Source organism: Macaca mulatta, chromosome 2 (assembly GCF_049350105.2).
Source record: "Macaca mulatta isolate MMU2019108-1 chromosome 2, T2T-MMU8v2.0, whole genome shotgun sequence".
Lineage (NCBI taxonomy): Eukaryota > Metazoa > Chordata > Mammalia > Primates > Cercopithecidae > Macaca > Macaca mulatta.
The window spans coordinates 161868108-161895050 of record NC_133407.1 but is presented as its reverse complement, the minus strand read 5'-3'; the positions used below and the strand labels follow the sequence as shown (position 1 = coordinate 161895050).

The 26943-nt window shown below is 36.0% G+C and overlaps 2 protein-coding genes across 9 annotated transcripts in view; both read left to right on the top strand.

The window, feature by feature from the left end:
* The window catches only part of EAF2 (ELL associated factor 2), a 59981-nt gene extending 39591 nt beyond the window's left edge, over nucleotides 1–20390 (top strand). The window contains exon 6 of one of the 3 annotated variants that reach the window (XM_077990840.1): nucleotides 20275–20390. In XM_077990840.1, coding sequence (XP_077846966.1) covers nucleotides 20275–20342 — 68 coding nt within the window. In that variant the 3' untranslated portion in view covers nucleotides 20343–20390. 3 annotated transcript variants of the gene reach the window in all.
* Nucleotides 20376–26943, top strand: part of SLC15A2 (solute carrier family 15 member 2) — a 94521-nt gene continuing 87953 nt past the window's right edge. For 4 of the 6 annotated variants that reach the window (XR_013413339.1, XR_013413338.1, XM_077989894.1 and 1 more), the window contains exons 1-3: nucleotides 20376–20552; nucleotides 22401–22488; nucleotides 23678–23819. Coding sequence is in view for 4 of the 6 variants with exons in the window: in XM_077989894.1 (XP_077846020.1) it covers nucleotides 20448–20552; nucleotides 22401–22488; nucleotides 23678–23819 (335 nt within the window). In the remaining 2 variants the exon portion in view is untranslated. 6 annotated transcript variants of the gene reach the window in all.

Below are 26943 nucleotides of genomic sequence, written 5' to 3'. Positions count from 1 at the left end.
TCAGGATATTTTATATTTTAGAATTTCTTTTTATATCTAGAATAGTTTTCTGGTAAAACATGGCACAGTTAATTTATGTTTTTAAAACCCCTTCTCTGCCAAACAAATAGGAACAATGGGTAAAGTATTAAAAGGTAAAACCCAGACATGGCCAGAATCAAATAATATAAGATAAACATCTCTAAAGAGAAGAACTGGAATATACACACAAAACAGTGGGCTTAGTGGAGCTGAAGCCATTGGATCTGAGTTCAAAAGAAGGTGATATTGGTAAGGATCTTGGTACTTTCAGGGAAAGGTATAATAACATAATCAGAACTTTTAGGGAAACTTTTAGGGAAATAATCAGAACTTTCAGGGAAAGGTATAATAATATAATCAGAACTTTTAGGGAAAGTTTTAGGGAAATAATCAGAACTTTCAGGGAAAGGTATAATAATATAATCAGAACTTTTAATAGTTTAAAACTTTTAAACTATTAAAACTTTTAAACTATTAAAGTTCTGATTCAGTGAACCTGAGTCATACTTTCTATTTGATGCTAGAGAACGTGTGTTGTTGGGGGTTAGTAGGGGAAGGGAGAGAGGGTTGATAGAGGTGAGGATAAATAATAAAAGAAGTTTGGAAGAAATAACCAGTTAATAAAAGAGATCGGAAGAAATAGACATTTACATATTGACTGAGGCTACTGTGTTTTAGAAGGTGTGGGCATAGGGTCTGTAGAACCTTGATATCCATTGACTCCTTGAAGGGATCTAGTATATTTACAATATACCCAGGGGATAACAACCTCCAAATGTGATTATGAAACCTGTTTCTGGTAATGGATCTCAGAGGACTAGGTAGAGGGAACTACAAAATCCTGTCAGAGTGGTGTGAGGATAGAGAAAAACAGAAATTTTCCACTCAAAATGAGCAATCGTAATTCTAAAACAGAAGAAAAAAGTCTAATGCCAAGAAAGTCAGCCAACAAAATTAATAGTTAGGGCAGGGATTCTTTCCAAATGAAAATCTTTTTACAGAGCAATTAAGACAGACATTTAAATAAGTATGCTAAAAGCATTCAAAGAGATAAATGAAGATACAGCTTATAAAAGAATTATAAAACAAAGCCAGGAAGAAATGAAACAAATCTAATAGATTATAAAAAAGAATAAATTAGACTAGTCATTGAAATTTTTTAAAAAACCAGTAAATGAGAAAAACTGTAGACTGGACACAGTTGAAGAATAAATTTGTGAAATAGAAGATAATATTGAGGAACTATCCCAAAACACAATATAAGAGAGACAGAAAAATAAAATGGGAGACCAACTTAGAGATAGAAAAGATTGAGAAGAGTAAACATTACGCAATAGAAAGTCCAAGAAAGAATGGAGGAGATAGTATAAAAACTTAATCCTGAGAATTTTCCAGAATTGAAGAAACCCATGAATTTTTACTTCAGCTAATAAGCAGGATAAATAAAAATAAATCTAGACCTCAAAACATGATCGTGAAACTACAGAACATCAAGGATGAAATAACCTTAAAAGCTACAGAGAAGACAACCTACAAAAGAAGAATAGGCTGACAGCAGACACTCTTAGCTAGATAGGTAAGCCAAAAGATAGTGGGGGAAATATCTTTCAAGTGTTGAAGGACAATAATTGTAGCTAGAATTTTATACCCAAACACAATGTCATTCAAGAGTAAAATAATTTTCAGGCACATGAAAACAGTTTATTGTTTGTAGAATTTAGCAAATGTATTATTAACAGACATATATATGTTTTATATATATATATTTCGGCAGAAAGAAAAGTGAAAACAGAAGGAAAGTGTGGAATATGAGAAACAGTAGTGAGCAAAGAAATAGATGAAATGCCAGGAAATCTGATTAACCTTTGACTATAAAGATAACAAGTCTGTTTTAGATGTTTGTACATTTGGAAGTTTTTTTTTGAAGATTAAAGCTAAAACTCTAGACAATAGTTGTTGAGAGAGTATTCAATCAGTAGTTTAAGTAAGCTAAGATCCATGTCATGTTAGGAAGATAGAAACACTGAATTTGACTTTATTAGATAAATTTGTAGTTAGTTACGTATCCTAAAATGTTAAGGTTACCATTTAATTAATAAATACAATCTATAGTTCCCACATAATCAGTGGAAAAACCAGGGAACATAGAAAACTTTATGTAGTAGAAAGCAGAGAAGAAGAAGTGAAAGAAAGTGATTGATCAACCCAAAACAGAAAATATGAAGTAGAAATAAATCTCAATCTATCAGTAATAACAAAAGCAAAGCATTTTATCCACCTAATAAGAAACAGATTATCAGATTAGATGTTTTAAAAACGCCATATGCTGATTATAACAAATTTTCTAAAAACCATATGGAAAATAAAGAGATAGAAAAAAAGATGCTAGCTAAGTAGTAATTATAACAAAAATCTAGATCATCAATATCAGAAATAATAGACTTTAAGGCAAAATGTACTCCTAGAGGATAAAGGGGCTTTATAAACTACGAGAAAAGGTTCAGTTCACCTGGAAGATAAACAATTCTGAATTCGTATGCATGTGATAACATATCTTCACTATGTGTGTGTGTGTGTGTGTGTTTGTGTGTGTGTATATATATAAAACATAACAGAAGTAGTAGAAATTGACAAGTCTATTTTAGTGGGAGATTTTATTAATCTGTAATCAAGCAGAAAAAATTTAGTAAGAGCATGAAATCTGTAAATACATAATAGACATACCTGCTCTAATAGTGAATACATAGAATCCTACAATCCAAAAATGCAAAGCGAGTGGTCATATTTAAGATGCATATGAAACATTTACAGAAATTTACGTCTTACTAGGACAAAGACAATAACAGATTACAAAGAATTCATTTTTTAATGAACATATTATGATTATAATATGATGAAAATATAAATAAATAAAAATTAATTTAAAATAAGTTTAGAAATTTCAAAGCACAGGCCTAATAACTTACATGTTAAAAGGCAACTATAATGAAATTACAAAATATGTGTAATTGAACAATATTTAAAAATTGAATACTGTTATGAAGATAAAAAATCATACATAATAAATATCACAGCAGTTTTGGTACTTCCAAGGAAATGTTTTAAAGGATAATAGTAAATTTAATTAATTAATTAACTTTATTTTAGAGATGGAGTCTCACTTTGTTGCTCAGGCTGGAGTGTAGTGGCCATTCACAGGTGCAAACGTGGTGTACTACAGCCTTGAACTCTCGGGCTCAAGTGATTCTCCTGCCTCAGCTTCCCCAGTACCTAGTACTGCAGGCATATGCCACTGTGTCCAGCTCATTATAGGGAAATTTATAACTTCAAAATTTTATTTTAAAAAAATTGAAGATAAATGAGTGAAAGGTTCACTTTGAGGAACTAGAAGGACAATAACATCTTAAAGCAGAGAAAGAAAATAATATAGATGAATAGAAGTTAATGTAATAGATAATGAGGAAACATTAGAAAATCAACAAAACTAAAACTTTATTTCTTTGAAAACTAACAAAATAGACCAATAGAATAGACCAATCTTTAACAAGGGCTGAGAAGAAAAATAGAAAAATCACAAATAGGCAATATTAAGGAAGAAAATTAAGTTAAAATTATAACTATATTTTAAAAAATTATTGATATACAATAAACATATTTATGACTTACACGCGATATTTTGATACCAGCATACAATGTGTAGTGATCAAATCTGGGTAATTAGGATATACATTACCTCAAACATTTGTCCTTTTTGGGGGGTTAAGAACATTTCAAATCTTCTTTTCTAGCTATTTTGAAATATACAATAAATTGTTGTTAACTGTAGTTACCCTACTGTGCTATTGAACACTAGAACTTAGTAACTTTATTTAGTTATTTAGTTATTTAACTGTATTTTTGTACCCATTAACCAATCTCTCTTTATCCCTGTCTTCACCTTTCCAAGCCTCTGGTAACCATCATTCTACTCTCCATCTCCATGAGATAGACTTTATTAATTCTCACATGTGAGTGAAACCATATGATATTTTTCTTTCTGTGCCTGGCTTATTTCACTTAACATAATGACCTCCAGTTCCGTCCACATTGCTGCCAGTGACAAGATTCCATTCCTTTTTATGTCTGAATAGTATTTTACTATGTATATTAATTATTTATTCATCCATTAATGGATTCTTAGGTTGATTCCATATATTGGCTCTTGTGAATAATGCTGCAATGAACATAGGCATGCAGATATCACTTTGATATACTGAGTTCCTTTCTTTTGGATATATACCTAGCAGTGAGATTGCTGGAGCATATAGTAGATCTATATAGTTTTTTGAGGAGCCTCCATACTGTTCTCCATAGTGCCTGTACTAATTTACATTCCCACAAGCATTCCCTTTGTGTCCTTGCCAGCATGTTATTTTTTGTCTTTTCAATAATAGCCATTTTAAGTGGGATGAGATGATGTCTCATTAAGCTTTTGATATGCATTTCCCTAATTATTAGTGATGATGACCATTTTTTCATACACCTGTGGGCATTTTTAAAATTATTGATTTTAAATGTCTTCTTTTGAGAAAAATCTATTCAGATTATTTGCCCATTTTTAAATGGTATTATATGGGGGTTCTTTGGCCATTGAGTTGTTTGAATTTTTATATATTCTGGTTTTTAATCCCTTGTTGGATGGATACTTTGCAAATATCTTCTCCCATTCTGTAGATTGTCTCTTTACTCCATTGATTGTTTCTTTTGCTGTGCAGAAGCTTTTTAGTTTGATGTGATCCCATTTGTCTGCTTTTACTTTTGTTGTCAGTGTTTTCAGGTCTTATATACAAAAAAATCGTGGCCCAGATGAATCTCTTAGAATGTTTCCCCAATGTTTTCTTCTAGTAGTTTCACAGTTTCAGGCCCTAGAATTGAATCTTTAATCTGTTTTGATTTTATTTTTGTTTATAGTGAGAGATGGGGGTCTAGTTCCTTTTTTCTTTTCTTTTCCTTCCTTCTTTCTTTCTTTCTTTCTTTCTTTTTTTTTTTTAAGGATATCCAGTTTTCCCAGCACCATTTATTGAAGAAACTGTTCTTTTCTCCATGGAATGTTCTTGGTGCCTTTGTGAAAAGTCAGTTGACTATAAATATGTGGATTTATTTATGGGTTCTCTATTCTGTTCCATTGGTCTATGTGTCTATTTTTATGCCAATACCATGCTGTTTTCTTAGGTAATGTGGTACCTCCAGCTTTGTTCTTTTTGTTCAGGGTTGCTTTGGCTATCTGGCATCATCTGTGGTTCCATATGAAGCTTATTTATTTATTTATTTTTTATATCTGTGAAGAATGTCTTTGGTATTTTGATAGGTATTGCATTGGATCTGTAGATTGCTTTTGGTAGTATCGTTATTTTCACATTATAATTCTTTCAGTCTATGAACATGGCATGTCTTTCCATTTTTTGTGATCACTTCCATTTCTTTCATCAGTGTTGTATAGTCTTCCTTGTGAAGCTCTTTCACCTTCTTGGTTAAATTTATTCCTAGGTTTTTGTTTTGTTTTGTTTTTTTGTTTTTTAATTAAAGACAGGGTCTTGCTCTGTTGCCCAGGCTGAAATGTAATGGCATGATTGTAGCCCACTGCAGCCTTGAACTCCTGGGCTCAAGCAATCTTCCCTCCTCAGGCCCCCAAGTTGCTGGGACTATATATATACTGATTTTTAATCCCTTGTTGGACAGATACTTTTTTTTTTTTTTTTTTTCGGTAGAGACTGGGTCTCACTGTGTTGTGCAAGCTGGTCTTGAACTCCTGGCCCCAGGCAGTCTCCTGCCTTGGCCTCCTAAAGCGCTGAGAATATAGGCATGAGCCACTGTCCTGGACCTTAGTGTTTTGGGGTGGGTGTGTCTCTGTGTGTGTGTGTGTGTGTGTGTGTGTGTGTGTGTGTGTGTGTGTAGCTATTATAAATGGGATTGCTTTCTTGATTTCTTTTTCTGCTAGTTTCTTGTTGGTTTATATAAATGCTACTAATTTTTGTATGTTGATTTTTGTATCTTGCAACTTTACTTAAATTGTTTATCAATCCTGAGTGTTTTTGCGGAGCTTTTAGGGTTTTCTCTTTATAAGATTTTGTCATCTGCACACAGGGACAGTTTGACTTCTTCCTTTGCAATTTGGATGCCCTTTATTTTTCTCTCTTGTTTCTTTGTTCCGGCTAGGACTTCCAGTACTGTGTTTAATGAGAGTGGTGAGAGTGAGCGTCCTTATATTGTTCCAGCTCCTTGAAGAAAAGCTTTCGGCTTTTCCCCATTTAGTATAATGTTAAATGTGGGTTTTTCTAATACGGCCTTTATTGTGTTGAGGTACACTCCCTCTAGATCTAGTTTGTTGAGGGTCTTTTATCATAAAGGTATGTTGAATTTTATCAAATCCTTTTTCCACATCTATTGAGATAATCATATGGTTTTTGTCCTTCATTCTGTTGGTGTGATGTTTCACATTTATTGATTTGGGTATGTTGAACCATTCTTACATCTCTGGGATAAATCCCACTTATCATGGTGAATGATCCTTTTAATGTGCTGTTGGATTTGGTTTGCTACTATTTGTTGAGGATTTTTGCATGTGTTTTCATCAGAGATACTGACCTATAGTTGTGTCCTTGTCTGGTTTCAGTATCAGGGTAATGCTGGCCTCATAGAATGAATTTGGAAGAATTCTCTTCTCTTCAGTTTTCTGGAAGAATTTGAGAAGAATTGGTATTTATTCTTTAAATGTTTGGTAGAATTCAGTATAGAAGCCATCAGGTCCTGACCTTTTTTTTTGACAGGAGACTTTTTATTACTGATTCAGTCTTATTACTTGTACTTGATCTGTTCAGGTTTTCTTTTTTTTTTTCTTGGTTCAATCTTTGTAGGTGATATATGTCCAGGAATTTATCAGTTATCATTAGGTTTTCCAATTTGTTATTTTTAAAAATTATTGTTTATTTTATTTTATTTTTTATTTTTTGGAGACAGAGTCTTACTCTGTTGCCCAGGCTGGAATCCAGTGGTATGATCTTGGCTCACTGCAAACTCTGCCTCCCGGGTTCAAGCAATTCTTCTGCCTCAGCCTCCCAAGTAGCTGGGACTACAGGTGCATGCCACCACACCCAGCTAATTTTTTTGTATTTTAGTAGAGATGGGGTTTCATCGTGTTGCCCAGGCTGGTCTCAAACTCCTGAGCTCAGGCAATCCACCCGCCTCAGCCTCCCAAAGTGCTAGGATTGCAGGTGTGAGCCAATGCACCCAACCTTAATTATAATTTTTTAAAACATTTATTCCAGTAAATTTGGCATAGGAATGGATGGTTTTGTAGAAAAAGTATAATTTACCAAGTCACAACAAAATAAGGGTCATCACAGAAATGTAAGAAATGTTAAACATATGAAATGGGATCAATCTAATTCACCACATTAACAGATTATAGAAGTAAACCCATATGACCATTTCAACAAATGAATAACTTGACAAAATTCGATATTTATTAATTTGAAAATACGTACTTGAGGCTGGGCATGGTAGTTCACACTTGTAATCCCAGTACTTTGGGAGGATGAGGCAGGCGGGTCACTTGAGGCCAGGAGTTTGAGACCAGCCTGGCCAACATGGTGAAACCCTGTCTCTACTAAAAATGTAAAAATTAGCCAGGCATGCTGGTGCACACCAATAATCCCAGCTACTCAGGAGGCTGAGGCATGAGAATTGCTCAAATCCAGGAGGTGGAGGTTACAGTGAGCTGAGATCATGTCACTGCATTCCAGCCTGAGTGACAGAGTGAAACTCTGTCTCCAAAAAATTTAAAAAAAAAAATTAAATTAAAATAAATAAAAACATTTACCAAAGGATGAATATAATAGGATTTTCTTAGCTTTACAAAAGTTAATTACCAAAAAACAGAACTCCTATAAACATCACACTAATAGAGACTTTAGAAGCATTCCTGTTAAATTCAGGAACAAGACAAAGGGGACAAATGTTATTTCTGTTGAGCACTCGATTGAATTTGCTAGCAAATGCAATAAAACAAGTAAAAGAAATATGATATAAGAATTGAAAACAAGAAATAAAATACTCTTAATTTGTAGGAATGTAAATTATCTACATAGGAAATCCAAAAGAATCAACAAACAATAGAACTAATAAAATAATTTGGAAAGATTACTAGATGCAAAAGATATATGCAAAAGTAAAGTCTATAGTGTTTTTGTCTATCGGTAATAACCACTTGGGAGGTTTTTTTTTTTTTAAAGTAAAAATAGTGAAATTTCTTTTCCTGATGTATCTAAACTAGGAGTTTCCTAATGAAATAAACCATCTCTGACCATTACTGCAGTCATCCCATTGCTCAGCTTTATGAGAGACCCAACACCCCCTTTTGTAACACATTTTTTTAAATTCTCCTTTACTATTTTGAAATAAATTTCATCGCTTAATATAATCTGTGTGCATACTTCTTTGAAAAGCATCAATTTAATTTAATATAAAGGCAAATAAAAACAAATTTATAGTAATATGTATTCCAACTTTATAAATGTTAAAGAATAGCTGTATCAGAAGATAAAATGAAGTAACCATGTTTTTGCAGTTACTTTTAATGCATAAGTTTGGATTTAAGAAAAACAAAACAACATTCAACTCATACTGTCAACAATTTTTCTTTTTATTTAACCTGTAGAAATAAGGACTAGAAAAGTATAGGCATATATATTAAAAAATTGCGTCTACAGCTGCCTATACAGACAAGTGTTGTTGTGCTGTAATGCTGCTCTAAATACAATGAGCAGCATTGATGACACTAATGTGTTGCCCCAAACTATTTTTAAAAGAAAATTTTTGAAAAGTTCTTAAAAAATACAAAACAAAATCATCTTCAGTTTGCATGATAGCTGCATACTTGTAAGTTTCAATTAAATATGTGCAAAGCAATACCTGGAATTTATGGAAATGTATTTCAGCTTTAGTTTTACGTTTATAAACATATCTTCCAAGTACATATTCCATCAGACTTTCAAAAGTTTCACAGAATATAGAAGAGTTCTTTATTGTGCAAGACTGGTTCGTCCATTGCAAGACATTTAGCATTCCTAAACTCCCCTCCCACTAAATGCTATTAGCAATCTACAGCCATCAGGACAAGTAACCCCTCATGTAAATTTCTGTACCATCCCCTGGGGGGCAGTACTACTCTCAGTGCTAACTATTAGTTTAAATGTCTGAATATATTTTTATGGGTAAACTCTCTTTTTCTGAGTCATAATTACAGCTATGATTGAAAACACATTTTCTTTACTAAGCAACTCATAATCAAAGGCTAATCTTATATCTTCAAAACTTGACTGAATATTTTATAACCTTGACAGTATAAAGTCTATAAAGGCAAAATAGAACTCTGAGTGCATTTGGGTTTGTGTCACTTGAAAAACTTGTATTACAGGCATCATATGAAGTTGAACATTCTTATGTCATACAATAGTTGTGTAAGTGGAAACTGAATCTTTGAAAATGGGCCGGGTGAGGTGGCTCATGCCTGTAATCCCAGCACTTTGGGAGGCCAAAGCAGGTGATTCACCTGAGGTCAGGAGTTCGAGGAGTGTCGCCAGGCTGGAGTGCAGTGGCGCGATCTTGGCTTACTGCAACCTCCACCTCCCAGATTCAAGTGATTCTCCTGCCTCAGCCTCCTGAGTAGCTAGGACTACAGGCATGCGCCACCATGCCCAGCTAATTTTGTATTTTTAGTAGAGATGGGGTTTCACCATGTTGGCCAGGATGATCTCGATCTCTTGACCTCATGATCCGCCTGCCTTGGCCTCCCAAAGTGCTGGAATTATAGGCGTGAGCCACCGTGCGCCCGGTCTAGCAGATTTCTTTATCAAATGATGTTATCAGTTCTGGAGTTCATGCAAAAGACTGAGACATCTTATAACTTATACGTGGCCTAAAAACTATTCTTCTTAAATTAGGTATTGATTTCAAAACATGCCAGCTTTTTTGATTATGGATTAGTTAAAAAATACAAGAATTTCTTTAACCACTGTAATTTACTACCTAAGTGATTTCATTCAGTCCCTTTGCTTCAGATAAACCTGTATGATCAATGACTCTCAAATCTTTATTTCCAGCTCCAGCCTCTACCTTTAGCTCCAGACTTGTATATCCAAGTGCCAGTACCAAATATATTTGGGTATTTACTAGGTATCTCAGATTTACCACATGAAGATTGAACTTGTGATTTTTCTTCTACAACCATGTTCCTCTGGTGTTTCTCATCTCAGTAAATGATAACTCAGTAAATGATTTATCCAGTTGTTCAGAACAGAAACCTTGGAGTCATTCTTCACTTCTTTCTCTTGTACCCTAAATTCAATGTTTTATTTAGTCCTATAAACTCTATCTTCAAAATATATTATGAATCTGACCACTTAGGGGTACCTCCCCTGGACTACCTGAGTCAAGGCCAACATTATTTCTTACATGAGAGACTGCATTAGACTTACAACTGCTCTCTGTGTTTCTTCCACACCATTATGGCGTATTTACTGATCTACAACCGGTTTTAAGTTAGTTGCCTGCTTAAAATTTTCTCATGAATTCTCATTACATTTTCAAACAAAATCCAAAGTTTTTACCATGACCTTCTGGATATGTTTCTGACCTCATTTACTGCTGTTATCTTCCTTATTCATTCCAATCCACCCACAGTGGCCTTCTTGCAAGTCAGAGAATGCAACAAGTATGCTCCTGCCTTGGGGCATTTGCACTTCTCTTCTTTTAGCCTGGTCACTTCACCTCCACGCGCTCCATTTTTTATGACTTTCTTCCTATATTTGAATCTCTGTTCAAATGTCAGCCCTCAAAAAGACCTTCAAAACTACCCTATCTAAAATAGCACCTGCCACTGCAATCTCCATACCCATTTTCATTTTTCCGTAATACTCATCCCTACTTGGCATTATGTTATGTATTTGTTTATTTGTTTACTGTCTGTCTCCCCCACTGTACTGTAAGCTCCATGACAGCAAGTACATAGATGAATTACAAAAGGAATCAATAGTGAGTTATCCTTGACATGTATTATTTAATGATTTTGACTCCATTTTAAGTAAAAAAAAAAAAATTCCACTCTTCAAAATGATGTAGTCTGATCTTCTAAACTATGCTTTTCTCATTTCCTGATTTAATTAAATCAGTGATATAAAAAAAAAGAGTGATGGGGATATATAAAAGAAGACTAAAATAGATGCCAGGAAATACTAAAACTGTGCTGAAGTTTGGTGGTATATTTTTTCTTTACACGCAGTATTAATTATTTGAGTTACTAATTGTGTCACTGAATTACAGAATAAGCAAAATGTTAGCTAAACAGAATCATGCTTGGGGGCTATATTTTGTGTAAAATTTATGTTATGCAAAAATAAATATTAAATATTTAATTACTGCAGTTTTGTTATTTCTTTTTCATTTTAGGAAATGATTTGCAGCTGAGTGAATCAGGAAGTGACAGTGATGACTGAAGAAATATTTAGCTATAAATAAAAATTTATACAGCATGTATATTTTGTATTAACAATAAAAATTCCTAAGACTGAGGGAAATGTCTTAACTTTTGATGAGAAAAGAAATTAAATTTGATTCAGAAATTTCAGTTGATGTTATTTATTTATTTTTTAGATAATTTATTTATATATGTAAATATATATAAATATAAAGTTATATATATATATAATTATATATTATATAATTTATTTATATGAAGTATATATATGTATGTTTATATATACATATATAATTTTATATATGTATAACTTTATATTTTACAGCAGTTTTAGGTTCATAGCAAAGTTGAAGTTTTAGGTTCATAGCAAAGTTGCGAAGATCTTATTTCTTCTCTCCCCATTATCAATATCCCACACCAGAGTGGCACATTTGTTAAAATAGATGAACCTACATTGATAAATCATTATTACACAGTCCATAGTTTACATTAGGGTTTAGTCTTGATGTTGTACATTCTATGGATTTTTGACAAATGTGTATCCATCATTTTGGTAACATTCAGAATAGTATCACTGCCCTAAAAATCCTGCGCTCTGCCTATTTATTCATCCTTTCCCTCTAACCCCCAGCAACTACTAATCTTGTTGTCTCCATAGTTTTGCGTTTTCCAGAATGTCATATAGTTGGAATCATACAGAATATAGCCTTTTCAGATTAGTTTCTTTCACTTAATGATATGCATTTAAGTTTCCTCCATGTCTTTCATGGTTTGATAGCCCAGTTTTTTTTTTAAGTTTGAATCCTCTTCTATTGTCTGAATGTATCACAGTTTATTTATCAACTCAACTACTGAAGGACATCTTGGTTGCTTCCAAGTTTCGTCGATTATGAAAAAATTTTAAATTCAACTTCTTACCTCTGGAATTTGTGTAGTTTTTGTTTTTTAATTTGTAAGTTTTTATTTTAACCTTGCTTTCTCCTTTTCTTTTTCTAGCCCAACTTTAGTTAATCTGTCTTCATTTTTATTTCTATTTTATTTATCAATACTTGGCCAAGAACTACAACTATGTTACTTATTACTTAACTCATAATTAATAAGCAAGCTCATAATTCAAAGTAGCTAGTAAAATGCTTATTTTAATATAGTAATTATAATAGTTTTTACTGAAAGTTGTTATGCTGAGTTTTCTTTTTGGTGTTAACACTACCAAAAATGAGTACATGGTGATACGAGCTGACCAAGCTGGCTATATAGCATGCATTATGTTTTCAAACTTCCAGCAAGTTAAACAGTACATCTTCAGTACATCATTTCCCCTCCTTATTATTTCCCTCATAAGTGAAACATTCTTAAAGACATTTTTTTATGGATTGAATACCTAGTATATCATTCTTTATACCACTCAAGGGTATGTATAAGTACCTCAGAGAGAGAGGAATGAAATATAATATCTCCCGTGCTTTTGTATCTCCTTATTTGATGTGTTTTCAGATACCAAAATGTAGGGAGCTAGTGGATTAGGTAAGTTCTCAGATAAAAGGTTCTCTGCCAGAAACAGCTGATGACCCTGACATGATTCTAAACATATACACTTTTGGTTTGATCTGTACTGAATGGTTTGATTAAACTGATGGTAATATAAGCATGCAAGCAAAAAAAGTAAGTTGGCTACAAAAGAACAAAAATCAAAGGACTTTGAATTATTCTATAAGACTAAACTCTAAAGGTAATAAAGCTGCATCTGTGGAAGGGTGTTAATGTGACCTATGAATTATGTATTCATCAGATATCATCTATAGTTTGGTAAGAAGGTATTCTTAGACATATAAGAATCCAGGAGTTCTATTATTCATATACCATTCCTATAATAATTATTGTAGTAATTTTCTAAGTTATTAAGAGATGACTCAAAATTAAGAACTCAAGAATGGAAAAAAGTATAATAAAAATATATTATAAAAAGATTGATAACTATCTAATATTTTCGGGACCAGTACCTTCTTTGTCTCCTGAAGGAAACTCACTCAATTTGAAGGGGTAGTTGACACTCATGCCCAGAAACATTTTAAGTGAAAGTGACTTCTGGGATGCTGACTAGGGAGAGAAGGCCAAGAGCTTATTGGTCCTACTGCCCTGAGGCTGCAATCCTACTTGGGGCAATCATGTTTCAGGCTGAGGCTGGATACATGTGCAGCAGAAATCAGTGAAGGCCTAAGCTATTCACACACTCCTGACCAACCCTGAGGCTTGTGCGTAGTATACACAAAAGGGCCTGGTGAAAAATAGAACTTGGGAAGACTTGAAAATAACATGTTCTTTGAATGTATTGCCTTACACATACAGATCCATTAGCAAAAGACACAGTCTTATTGGCTCAAAGTGGTTTGGACATGATATCTGTCCAGTCGTTGGCTATTCAGAGTACCATTTTGTAGAACAGTGACCTTAACGGAGGAAGGTTTGACTGGGAGGCAGAAGGGAGGCAGTGGTATTATCTCTGAAGTACTTTCAGCATTAAAGTGCTAGAAATTTTTTTTAACATTATCTAGGTAGTGCTTGTGTGAGTTACACACATATAAAAATTAACAGAGCTGTACACTTAAGATTTGTGCATTTTACTTCGTTACATTTAATTTTAAAAGTCCATAAATAAAATCAATAGGAAAAATACTGCAATATAGAGGATGGCAGAACATTAATATCAATAATGTTTAAATTGATGTTACAAATTTACAAGAAGGGGACAAACAACTCTAGAAAAATGGGCAAAGAAAATGAATAGGCAGTTCCAAAAATTATAAAAGCATATATTTTGGCTCGGCAGTCTCACTTCTGGAAATTTACCCTACAGATATATTTAACTTCTGTGCAATGTTATTATTGCAGTATTACTTATGATAGAAAAAGACTGTGAACACTGAAAATTTGAGACAGGTCTCAGTTAATTAATTAATTTATTTATGTATTTATTTGAGACGGAGTTTCGCTCTTGTTGCCCAGGCTGGAATGCAAAGGTGGGGCCTCGGCTCACTGCAAGCTCCACCTCCCGGGTTCAAGCTATTCTCCTGCCTCAGCCTCCAGAGTAGCTGGGATTACAGGCGCCGGCCACCACGCCTGACTAGTTTTTGTATTTTCAGTAGAGATGGGGTTTCACCATGTTGGTCAAGTTGGTCTCAAACTGCTGACCTTGAGTGATCCTCCCGCCTCAGCCTCCCAAAGCACTGGGATTACAGGTCCGGCAGTCTCAGTTAATTTGGAAAGTTTATTTTACCAAGACTGAGGACTAGCCGGTGACCCAGCCTCAGGAAGTTCTGACAACTTGTGCCCAAGGTGGTTGGGGCATAGCTTGGTTTTTTACATTTTAGGGAGATATGAGACACCAATCAATATATGTAAGAAATACATTAGTTCCGTCCAGAAAGGTGGAGACAACTCGAAGCAAAGGCCCCCACTGGGCGCTTCCAGGTCACAGGAAGGTGAGACAGATGGTTGCATTCGAGTTTCTGGTAAGTCTTTCCAAAGGAGGCAATCAGAATCTGCAGCATCCGCCTCTGTGAGCAGAGGGATGACTGAATAGACTGGGAGGCAGATTTGCCCTGAGTGATTCCCAGCTTGAAGAGGCCCAAGATATTTTCCTTTCCCAAGACTAAACCTGAGTATGCATCAACATAGGACTAGCTAAATGAACTATATTTACCTCCATACAGTTGATAACCTGTTCACAGATTTATTGGCTACTTGGGTATTCTTTTTGTAAAATATCTGTTCAAATCTTTTTTTTTTCTTTTGAGAAAGAGTCTTGCTCTATCGCCCAGGCTGGAGTGCAGTGGCGCGATCTCAGCTCACTGCGACCTCCACCTCCCAGGTTCAGGCAATTTTCTTGCCTCAGTCTCTCAAGTAGCTGGAATTACAGGCACCCGCCACCACACCCAGCTAATTTTTTGTATTTTTAGTAGAGATGGGGTTTCACCATGTTTGGCCACGCTGGTCTCAAACTCCTGACCTCAGGTGATCCACCCTTCTCAGCCTCCCAAACTGCTGAGATTACAGGTGTGAGCCACCATGTCGGCTGTTCAGATCTTTTGAATATTTTTCCATTTACTTATTAATCGTTTTGTTATTGCTTTCCGCAGTTACTTATATAATCTGGACACAAATCCTTTGACAGATACAGGTAACACAAATATTTTCTTCTTCTTTGTAAATTGTCTTTTGACAATTTGAACAACAAAAGTTCTTAATTTTAATATTGTCCAACATATCATTTTTTTTCTTTTATGCCCCATATTTTATATCTTTTTTAAGAAATGCTGGCCAGGTGTTGTGGCTCACGCCTGTAATCCCAGCACTTTGGGAGGCCAAGGTAGGCGGATCATGAGGTCAGGAGTTCAAGACCAGCCTGACCAACGTGTTGAAACCCTGTCTCTACTAAAAATACAAAAATTAGCCGGGCGTGGTGGTGCGTGCCTGTAATCTCAGCTACTCAGTGTCATGCGCGTCCGTGTGAAGAGACCACCAAACAGGCTTTGTGTGAGCAACATGGCTGTTTATTTCACCTGGGTGCAGGCGGGCTGAGTCTGAAAAGAGAGTCAGCGAAGGGAGATAAGGGTGGGGCCGTTTTATAGGATTTGGGTAGGTAAAGGAAAATTCCAGTCAAAGGGGGGTTCTCTGGCGGGCAGGAGTGGGGGTCACAAGGTGCTCAGTGGGGGAGCTTTTTGAGCCAGGATGAGCCAGGCACAAGATAATGTCATCACTTAAGGCCAGGTCCAGCCATTTTCACTTCTTTTGTGGTGGAATGTCATCAGTTAAGGCGGGGCAGGGCATTTTCACTTTTGTGATTCTTCAGTTACTTCAGGCCATCTGGGCATATACAGGCAAGTCACAGGGGATGCGATGGCTTGACTTGGGCTCAGAGGCCTGACACTCAGGAGGCTGAGGCAGGAGAAAGAACTGCTTGAATCCGGGAGGTAAAGGTTGCAGTGAGATCGTGCCACTGCATTCCAGCCTGGGCGACAGAGCAGAGACTCCGTCTCAGAAAAAAAAAAAAAAAAGAAAAGAAAAGAAAAGAAAAAGAAACAAAAGAAATGCTGACTTACTCCACAGTCATAAAGATGTTCTCTTATGTTTTCCTCTAAAGACTTTTTTTTTTTACTTGAACATTTAGATAGGCAATCTACATAGAAATTATTTTTGTGTATGTTGTAAAATAAGGGTCAAAATAATTTGGGGGATGTGGATATTCAAATGGTGTTTATTTATTGAAATGATCCTCATTTCCTACATTGTATTGCAGCATCATCTTTGTTATAAACAGTATGTGTGTGAGTCATTTTCTGAACTCTGTGTTCATTGGTTGCCCTATGTATCTGTGTCAATTCCACTCTGATATAACAACTATAGCTTTAAAATAGGTCTTAGATTGGGTAATTCAATCCTACACCGTTATTCTTTAAGATTGACTTTGCTATCCTTGGCTCTTTGCACTTCCAAGTTGACTTTAAAAAGTCAACTTGTCAATTTCTATACTCACAAAACCTGCTGGAATTTTGTTTTAGAACTGTAGAATGTTTTGAGAAATGTTGACATCTTTATAATATGAGCTTTCCAAATCATAAGCATGGTATGTTTCCATTTATTTAGATCTTCTTCAATTTCTTTCAGTCAAATTTTATAATTTTTAATATTGAGTTCTAGAAGATCTTTTGTTAGATTTATTCCTAAATCTATTTATATAAATAAATATATAAATGTATTCCTTAAATTTCCCTTTTCTATTCCTTTGTGACTGATGTTTGATACAATTTATTTTTGTGTATTTTAATTTAGAGAACGTGTTAAATATATGTTCCCTTTTAATTTCATATTTTCCTCTTCTCTCTGACTATATTAGATTCTATTAACTCAGAGCAGCAGTCTACTTTTATGTATATATAACTGTAAAACTTTATCATATATCATAGTAAGTGTTTTCTGATGTTGTAATCACTAAGGACACAAATATTCTTTACTCATCACTGATACTTAGATTCTTTCACTTTTATTGTTGTTTGTCTCAGAATAGTTGGTGCTCATTTCTGTCTGGGAGGTGCTTTCTCTTTTATCTTTTCCCTTTCTCCTTCTATCTGATGTTAGCAAAATAATAGGATATAAGAGCCATCTTAGTATTACATAAATGGCTCAAGATTATGCCTTGGGAGCCTAGAATTCCAGTCCTTGCTTTGTCCCTTCTGAGTTCCTCTGAAATATCCTTCAGGCTAGAATAGGAGAGAATTTAAGACCAGTGTTTCCCAAATTCCTAGCATAAGAATTGCTAGAGGTGCTCGTTGAAAACAAACATTCTTAGATGCCTACCGAGATCTACTGAATTAGAATTTCCAAGGGAAAATGATTCTTATCCTCAGGGAAGTTTCACTTACACAGGACAAGATTAAGATTCCTTCCATCTCTGATATTATCTGACTCTGTGAATACTATCATTGTATTGCCATAATCAAAAGAAGAATTTTCTCTAAACAAAGGAGTGTCAGAAAACCACTGTCAATACTCCAAAGTTTAGTATTTGGTATACCTATGAGCACAAATAAATTGATACATTGCATACAGGTGCTATTCAATCTACTCTGCCAGATCAAGGAAAGCCAATGACATAAGAGGATCTTCAAGGCATCTGTGCCTTTGCTAGTTAACTTGACTAGTAACTTCTGACCATTTATTTTGCATCCAAAGTCATTAACCAAACCAAGTCAGAAATGGCAGTGCTCCTGAAAGAATAACTATAGCTTAATCATTAATGCCACAGTCAGAAATGAAGCTGGACTCTTCTTTGGGTAAAGGTTGGTGGGAGACAGTAGAAATGAGGAGTGTAATAGAAGCTGAGAAGATATGGTCAAAGTCTGAGTTAAAGTTTAGAGAGGAAAAGATAGAGTTTATCCTGGCCCTATTTGTCAATAAATTATTCAAATAGTTAATGTAAAAATTTTGTGAGGGATATAGTTATAGGTTTTCTGTCTTGTATTTTCAAATACAATAATTCATTCTGATGTTGCCTGACCTTGTTTATTTAGTCTTCAATTTTTCTTATTTCTTTTATAGCTCTCTAGTCTTTCTTTTCCCTTTTTGTTTGACAAACAGCTAGAGGGGCACCATGCTCTTTTGTTATTATTTTACTTCTTTGGCTTAACAAAAATAACACGGCATAAAATGAACCTAGCATTATCATGTTTGTTTTTGTTCCTCTTCTGATAAGGACTAAATATATAATTAAGGAAAATGGTGTTCACAACAGTACCTAGAAAATAACTGGTTCACAATTTTTGCTCAAATTAAATTTTATTTATTAAATGAAAGAATAGATCAATCTTGAAGTGAGAAAATGAAAATGCAAGGAATGACTTTAGCAAAGAAGAAAAATGGTTCCCAAATGTATATCACCAATCCTTTTCTCTCATTTTCTTTAGCCCCGCCTCTTTAATTGCTTATAGGCTATTTCTAGCTGAAGTTTTATGATGCTGAAAACAAAGGTCACCTTCCTTTCTTTTCTTCTCTTTTCTTTTCTTATCTTGTCTTCCTTCCTTCCTTCTTTTCTTTTCTTTCGAGTCTCACTCTGTCACCCAGGCTGGAGTGCGGTGGTGGGGTCTCGGCTCACTGCAACCTCTGCCTCCTGGGTTCAAGCGATTCTCCTGCCTCAGCCTCCGGAGTAGCTGGGACTACAAGCGTGTGCCACCACACCCAGCTAATTTTTGTATTTTTAGTAGAGATGGGGTTTCACTATGTTGGCCAGGCTAATCTTGAACTCATGACCTTGTGATCCACCCACCTCAGCCTCCCAAAGTGCTGGGATTACAGGTATGAGCCACCATACCCAGCCAAAACTCACCATCTTTCTTATCTCCCAAATTGTTTTATGATGGCTTTCCTTCTTCAATTCATTTTAATCCTCTGCATTCCTACATTCCATTTATGTAACTTCCATACCTGAATAATGACTGATACTAACTCCACTTTTTCCAGCTGTCATGGCATAGTGAAAATTACAGATCTGCCACTTACTGGACAGGTACTTTGAACAAATTCCTTAACCTCTGGGAACATTACTTTCTGTAAAATGGAGATAGTAATATGAATTAGGATAAATATACATGTTATATAGACATACAACATATATGTAATTCATATATATTAACCTTTCAATAGTAGATATTCAATAAATTACAGCTATTGTTACCCTGAAATCAGTTTTTCTTTCTTTTTTTTTTTTTTTTCTTTTTTTTGAAATGGAGTCTCACTCTTGTTGCCCAGACTGGAGTGCAATGGTGCGATCTCGGCTCACTGCAACCTCCGCCTCCTGGGTTCAAGTGATCCTCCGGCCTCAGCCTCCGGAGTAGCTGGGATTACAGGCGCCTGCCACCATGCCCGGCTAATGGTTTTTTTGTATTTTTAGTAGAGACGGGGTTTCACCATATTGGCCAGGCTAGTCTTGAATTCCTGACCTAAAATGATCCGCCTGCCTGGGCCTTCCAAAGTGCTGGGATTACAGGCGTGAACCACCGTGCCCGACCTCGATATCAGTTTTTCAATCTGTGCTTGAGGCGTTGTGTTCTTAACTATCTTGTACTCCTTTGCAAAGATAATATTTCTTAAACATAGATTTTCTAATCAGTTCTCTAGCATTTTCATTCCATCTTTGGCATGTTTTCACTTTGCTGTGCTGTACTTTTACACATTCTTTTTAACTATAGCTTCCTGCTTCGCTCTGGATCAGGAAGCGATTGAAGCTGACACCCACAGAGTTAAACTCAGTTGCTGAAGCCACCAGCTCCCCCTCCCAGTCCTCCTTTTCAGAGTAGGCTGGCAGCTGTCCTAACTGCCTACTAAAGCCAAATGCTTGAGGAGAGAGAGAAAGGAGCCAGCCATGAATCCTTTCCAGAAAAATGAGTCCAAGGAAACTCTTTTTTCACCTGTCTCCATTGAAGACGTACCACCTCGACCTCCCAGCCCTCCAAAGAAGCCATCTCCGGTGAGTCCTTAGATTCAATCCTGCCTCTGACAGGAATGGCCTCCCTCTTTTGGCTCTCTTCCTTGGGCTCCGGAGCTTCAAGCTGAGCTGTATTAGGGTATTAAAATGATTCTCTCTTGGATTTAGAATTCACCTGAAACCAAATCTAAACAGAAGCTTTCTTTACATAAGAAGACAAAGCAGCAGGAAGAGGTAGTCAAATTTCTTCAGTTGGGATCCAGGGACTTGATGAATTTCATTGCATATTCTGTTTCCCTGGGGGAAAAAAGCAATTTGAATGTCCAGGGAAACTTGGCAAGCATTCTTGTCTGGAGAACTATGTGTGATTGTTCTTTCTTTACCAATATAAAAACTCTGCTATTAGTTCTCCCTATGTGCAGAGCCTTCTGTTGAACACTAATGGAAGTTTCAGAATAGATCCAATCTCTGTTACTATGTGTTCCCAGTTTATTGTGGGAGATAGGGCAGAAAAACAGAGAAGTAATAGCAATGTTTTGCATTTATAAACTTGCTAAAGCACTTCTAAACTCATCATCTCAGTCAATTCTTACATTAAAATTCTGTAAGTGGGGAGGATATAGTAATGATAGCCAAAATTTACTGAGTTCTTACTGTGGGCCAAAAGGTGATGTTATTCTCATTTCTTCAGAATAACAGAACAGAGGATTTGAGACAGGTGTAGTGACAATGCCAGTATCAGTATGTTAACATAGCCAGTGGCAGTGTTGCCTAACTAGTGACAGTGTGTCAGCTAAACTCCAGATTGCATAATTCTCAAGCTGTGAGCTGCAAAGGTAAGAAGCCCAGTTCACTGTATGTTTCAAACAAGTTATTTTAAAACGTTAAAATATATTAATATTTAGGAGAGTCGTTTATATATATCCCTAGGGTTGAAAGAATAATACATTACTTTATTATTTTGCCTATTTTTTTTAGTTAATGATATCTCTTCTGGTCCCAAAGAATTTAGGGCTACTTATGAAGATGTATATATTTCTCACGAAATGAGGCAATATAAATCTTATAAGATTTGACAGTACCGAGGACAGATACCTCTATGTCTCTTCTCATGTTAGTTGGTCTATTGTAATAGATAGGGAATTAAAATAAAACATAACATTCCTTATAGTCTGACTGATATATTACGTGAAAAAACATAATTCTCTTAATGTCCAGTAGGATTATCATGAAAATGTTATAGAATCTCTTTAGTAGGAAGAGTAGACATTTAATTTTACAGGATTTAAGAACTCTGCCTAAAGTCAAGATGATCAATTAGCTTACCCTTAGGAATCTCTGCCCTCCATGTTGGGCTCTGTGCCTGACTCCAGCAGCCTCTGAAGTAGAAGCTATCATATTGCCAGGATTCCTCCCAGCATGGCAAACAGAACAGCTGGGGACAAGAGGGGTCAGTCCCCAGAGTGGAGCTAAGCAGAGACTGACATCTGAATCTCACTGCTTGGATATCAGGTATTCCATAGGCTATCTCTTTATTCTGTTCCTAGGAAGTAAATATGACCATTCTTCTGCCCCAGAGCCCTAGGCTTTTCATTTAGTAGTTGTGGGAAGATGAGCAGGTCCTGATGTCTAGGATCAAGGAATATTTGAGCAAGTCCATGTAAAATAAACAAGAAACAAAATAATATTCAGATTAGCTTCTATTATTTCTAAATCAGTAACATAAGCACTTTTAGTGTTATAATAGGTGTGTCATGAAGACTAGAGACCATTGATCCATTACCTACCATGACAATTTGAAATAAATGAATTTTTCAGTTGTGAAGAAATCTAATTGTTGAAACAGGGGAAAACAGCTCATGCTTGAATCGTTGCTTTCTTGTTGAATAGAAAATCTGTGGCTCCAACTATCCACTGAGCATTGCCTTCATTGTGGTGAATGAATTCTGCGAGCGCTTTTCCTATTATGGAATGAAAGGTAATTTTGTGTCCAAGAGTCCTACCTACTGTCTCCCACTCACCCTCACCCCATGTTTGTGACAGCCTGGTCTCTTTATATGCACTTATTTCCCTAGTCCACTCTTTCTGCCTTGGTCCAAATCGATCCTTTACTTTGGCCAAGACTTCCAATAAATCTCTCATAGGATTTCACCTAATATATAGGCCAAGATCAGAAAGGCCTGAGAGAAACCAGAACACAGACTGTGAGAATGTAAGTGGGTAGAGCTGGACATGATGGCATGTGCCTGTAGCCCCAACTACTTGGGAGGCTGAAGCAGGAGGATTGCTTGGGCCCAGGAGTTCAAGGTTATCGGGCACCTGTAATTGTGCCAGTGAATGGCCACTGCACTCCAGCCTGGGCAACATAGCAAGAACCCATCTCTGAAAAAAAAAAAAAAAGTGGGGAAGCTCTCATTATCTGAGTTACATTTTTCCATACCTGTTCCTCAGGTATGAGCTAACAGCTCTTGGCTAAGAGCTCATACCTGAGGAACAGGTATGAAGAATGGAATTCAGATGAGAGCTCTCATCATCTTGTTGCTGGGAAGGAGAGGAGAACGAAGGGATATTGGAAGCACCATGTTATGTTCATGGTTGGCCTAAATGATGCTAGAGGTGCACATAGACTGAAGGGAGGAGTATTATATTTGTACGTTCAACATAGTCCCATTCACTCCCACAACTCCCATGGGGCCCTGCTTCTACTGCCTGGCAGTCACTTCTCAGTCATGCCACTGATGGGAGTACTGAAGGCCAAAATCACCTTATAAAGACCAGAGATTAAATATTTTTTTTTTCCATAAATCGCTTTAGGCCGGGCGCGGTAGCTTACTCCTGTAATCCCAGCACTTTGGGAGGCCGAGGCAGGCAGATCACGAGGTCAGGAGATTGAGACCATCCTGGCTAACACGGTGAAACCCCGTCTCTACTAAAAAGAATACAAAAAACTAGCCGGGCGTTGTGGCGGGCGCCTGTAGTCCCAGCTACTCCGGAGGCTGAGGCAGGAGAATGGCATGAACCCGGGAGACAGCGCTTGCAGTGAGCCGAGATCGCGCCACTGCACTCCAGCCTGGGCGACAGAGTGAGATTCCATCTCAAAAAAAAAAGTCACTTTAATGCATCTGTCTTGTTTTTTCTCCCCACACCCCTTTTTTTCCCCACTACAGCTGTGCTGATCCTGTATTTCCTGTATTTCCTGCACTGGAATGAAGATACCTCCACATCTATATACCATGCCTTCAGCAGCCTCTGTTATTTTACTCCCATCCTGGGAGCAGCCATTGCTGACTCATGGTTGGGAAAATTCAAGTAAGGAAATGGGAGGTCACATCCCTACAAGTTTCACAGATTGTGCAGAAGGCTATCACTTCTAACCTGTTGCTTCTGAGCAAGAACATACCTATGTCATGCGTGAAAAATAAGAATCTCTGTACATCTGTGTAGTGTGGGAAATTAAAAAAAAAAAGAAAAGAATCTCTATGGCAATAAGGAAAGGCTATTCTTTTCATTATCAGTTTTTCCAATGTGTTTACATCCTCTTCAGTTGCGGTATCTTTTGTTCCTTAAAACTAATTTTAACCTTCCATTCCATAGTTTAATATTAAATCTTCTTCTAATCTTGGTGGAGATAGAAAGTACTATCCACCAGCAAATTTCTAATTTTAGCTGGCTGCGGTGGCTCATGCGTGTAATCCCGGCACTTTGGGAGGCCGAGGCAGGCAGATTGCCTGAGGTCAGGAGTTTGAGACTAGCCTGGCTAACATGGTGAAACCCTGTCTCTACTAAAAAGACAAAAATTAGCCAGGCATGATGGAGGGCGCCTGTAATCCCAGCTACTTGGGAGACTGAGGCAGGAAAATTGCTTGAACCTGGGAGGCAGAGGTTGCAGCGAGCCAAGATCGCGCCACTGCACTCCAGCCTGGGCAACAGAAGAAGACTCTGTCTCAAAAAAAAAAAAAAAAAAATCGAATTTTAGATGCTTTTAATGTGGTTATTTGATACTTTCTCCCATCTCTTCTCCAGATTGAGTCATCCCATGTCCTTTAGGATCTTTATGAGTGTCTCTTTTCAGCTCTTTTGCCATCTATTTCTCTTCTTTAACATCTTTTTGTAGTTTCCTTCCTACGAATCTAATATTTTCATGAGTTAGACTATTGGTTCATTCAGTTCAGTATCTTTTAAGTCCCTTAAAAGAGATACAACATGGTATAATGTTATAGTTGTCCCCTATAACATTATCCTGATAAGCTAGAAATGGATTGTGGATATCCACTGCTCAATTATTTTCTATGGACCTGTCATTTGTCTAAAAGAGCATTTCTCAAAGGGCATTCTGTTGAAAACTATAAAATATAATGAGTTATGAGGGAAAATAAAGCTCTTGTGGTCAAACAAGTTTGGAAACTGTTAGGCTGAGCAAAGCTAAAAATGTTCCCTTACTGCATGACTTCTTATAGCCTTAAATATGCTAATATGAACTATAAAATCTCCGCAGAAGGTTGTAGTATGTAGTGTTTCCCAAACTAATGTGACTATGGAATATTTTTTCTGGATATTTTGTGGACCTAGTGTTCCAAGGAATTCTCTTTAGTAAACAGTGGTTTATAGCTTACTTTGGCCTATATATGTTCATTATTCTAAAAGTGTTTAATCAGCACCTAATATATATCTATAGACGTAACACAGTACTGAACAGTTTCTTGACTTGGGAGAGGAATGGTGGGTGAGTAGCTGAGATCTACATTTGCTACATATGTAGTAGTAGTCACCAACGTTATCTAGATATGAGATTGGCACTACTTGCAGAATAAAAAGTGCAATCCATAGTCTATTTATTCAGTTGTAGAAGAAAGATTCATATACATGACATACCACTTTTATTTATTTTAAAAATAATTTCCTTTAAGATTGAAGAAGCACAGTTACAGGATTTGATGAGCAATTGTTTCCTGGTTAATTCAGAGAAAATTTAAGAACCTTCACTTGTGCCCTCAAGTCAATCCTTCTTGATGTATTTATTATTGTTTTTAATTTATTTTTATTGGGGTATAACTTACATAAAGTACACAAATTCAGAAGCCTTAACTGTACCACCTTGATCAGTTTTTATATATGTATCACCATCACCTAGATCACTCTCCCTAGGGTCTCTGTACCCTCACTATTCCCCTCTCTCGCCTTCAAATTCTCCCAAAGAACCAGAGTCTTTTCCTGCAACCAGAAGCAGGTGCAAATCTCTAATAGTTTTAAATGAACAAAACTCATCTTGACTCTTCTTTTCCTATCATTTTTCTCTTATTACCATTAACCCCATGTTATAAAAATAATCCTCTGTGTGTGTTGCCTTTCTCACTCTTCATTATCACTTCTTATGGTAGAGTAATATAATGTAATGCAATATAATCCAATTCAATTTAACTTGATTTGACCCAATTTAATTCAATAAATGTTTATTGAGCACTTTCTATTTGTCCAAGGAACCATGGAGGATGAAGAGGTGAATTACACGTACTATCTAATTCATATTGTTCATATGCAAATAGCTTTAATACAGAGCATATTGTAGTACAATAAGGTATACTATAAATCATCTTTTTTCCTATTGAAATTACTCCCTAAGATCACTGGTAAGGATTTATTCATTAACAAATTCCAGTGGTCTTTTCTAAATTCTTACTCATTTTGAACTTGTTATTAACATTTCAGCCTGTTTATCATTTCTATGAAACTCCCTGGCCTTCTCTACAGTATATTTTTCTTACTCTCGTCCTCTTGTATCTTTTCTTATTTATCTGGCTTCTCTTTTGCCTCTTGTTTACTTCACTCTTTCCTGAGTATAAGCATTTTCCCAGGTTATAACTTTTACCCTCTTCTCTTTCTCTAGATTCTTCCTTAGCAAATTCTGTGGTGTTGATATTAGCTATATGCAGATGGCTCCTCAAATTCCAGTGAATTACATATTGGCATTCACCTCCTGGATTGTCCTAACTCCCCAGATCTGTTCTTTGTTCTGGCTTCCCTACAGTCCTACATTCAATCAGTTATCAAATTCTAGCAATTCTGTTTGCCACAATCTCTCTCACATTTATCCTTTTTTCAGCACAAAATCCACTGCATTAGTTGCCATCACCCAGTTTTGGTCTTCATTGTCTCAATGTCTTTAAATTGAGATATTAAAATGGACATCTAAAATGTTTTTACTGCTTCCGATCTCTTTTTCCTACAATTGAGCATATACGCTACTGCCAAATTGATCTTCCTAAAAGAAATTCTGATCATATTACTACTCTGCTCAGCAATTTCTGGTGACTATTAAATCACTGTCTACTAATCTCACTCCAACTGACTTTTCTGTGCTTATTGTCATACTTATCTCCTTTCAAGAGTGGCCACTAGAGGAAAATTTAATACTAATATTTCTGTAATCATATCC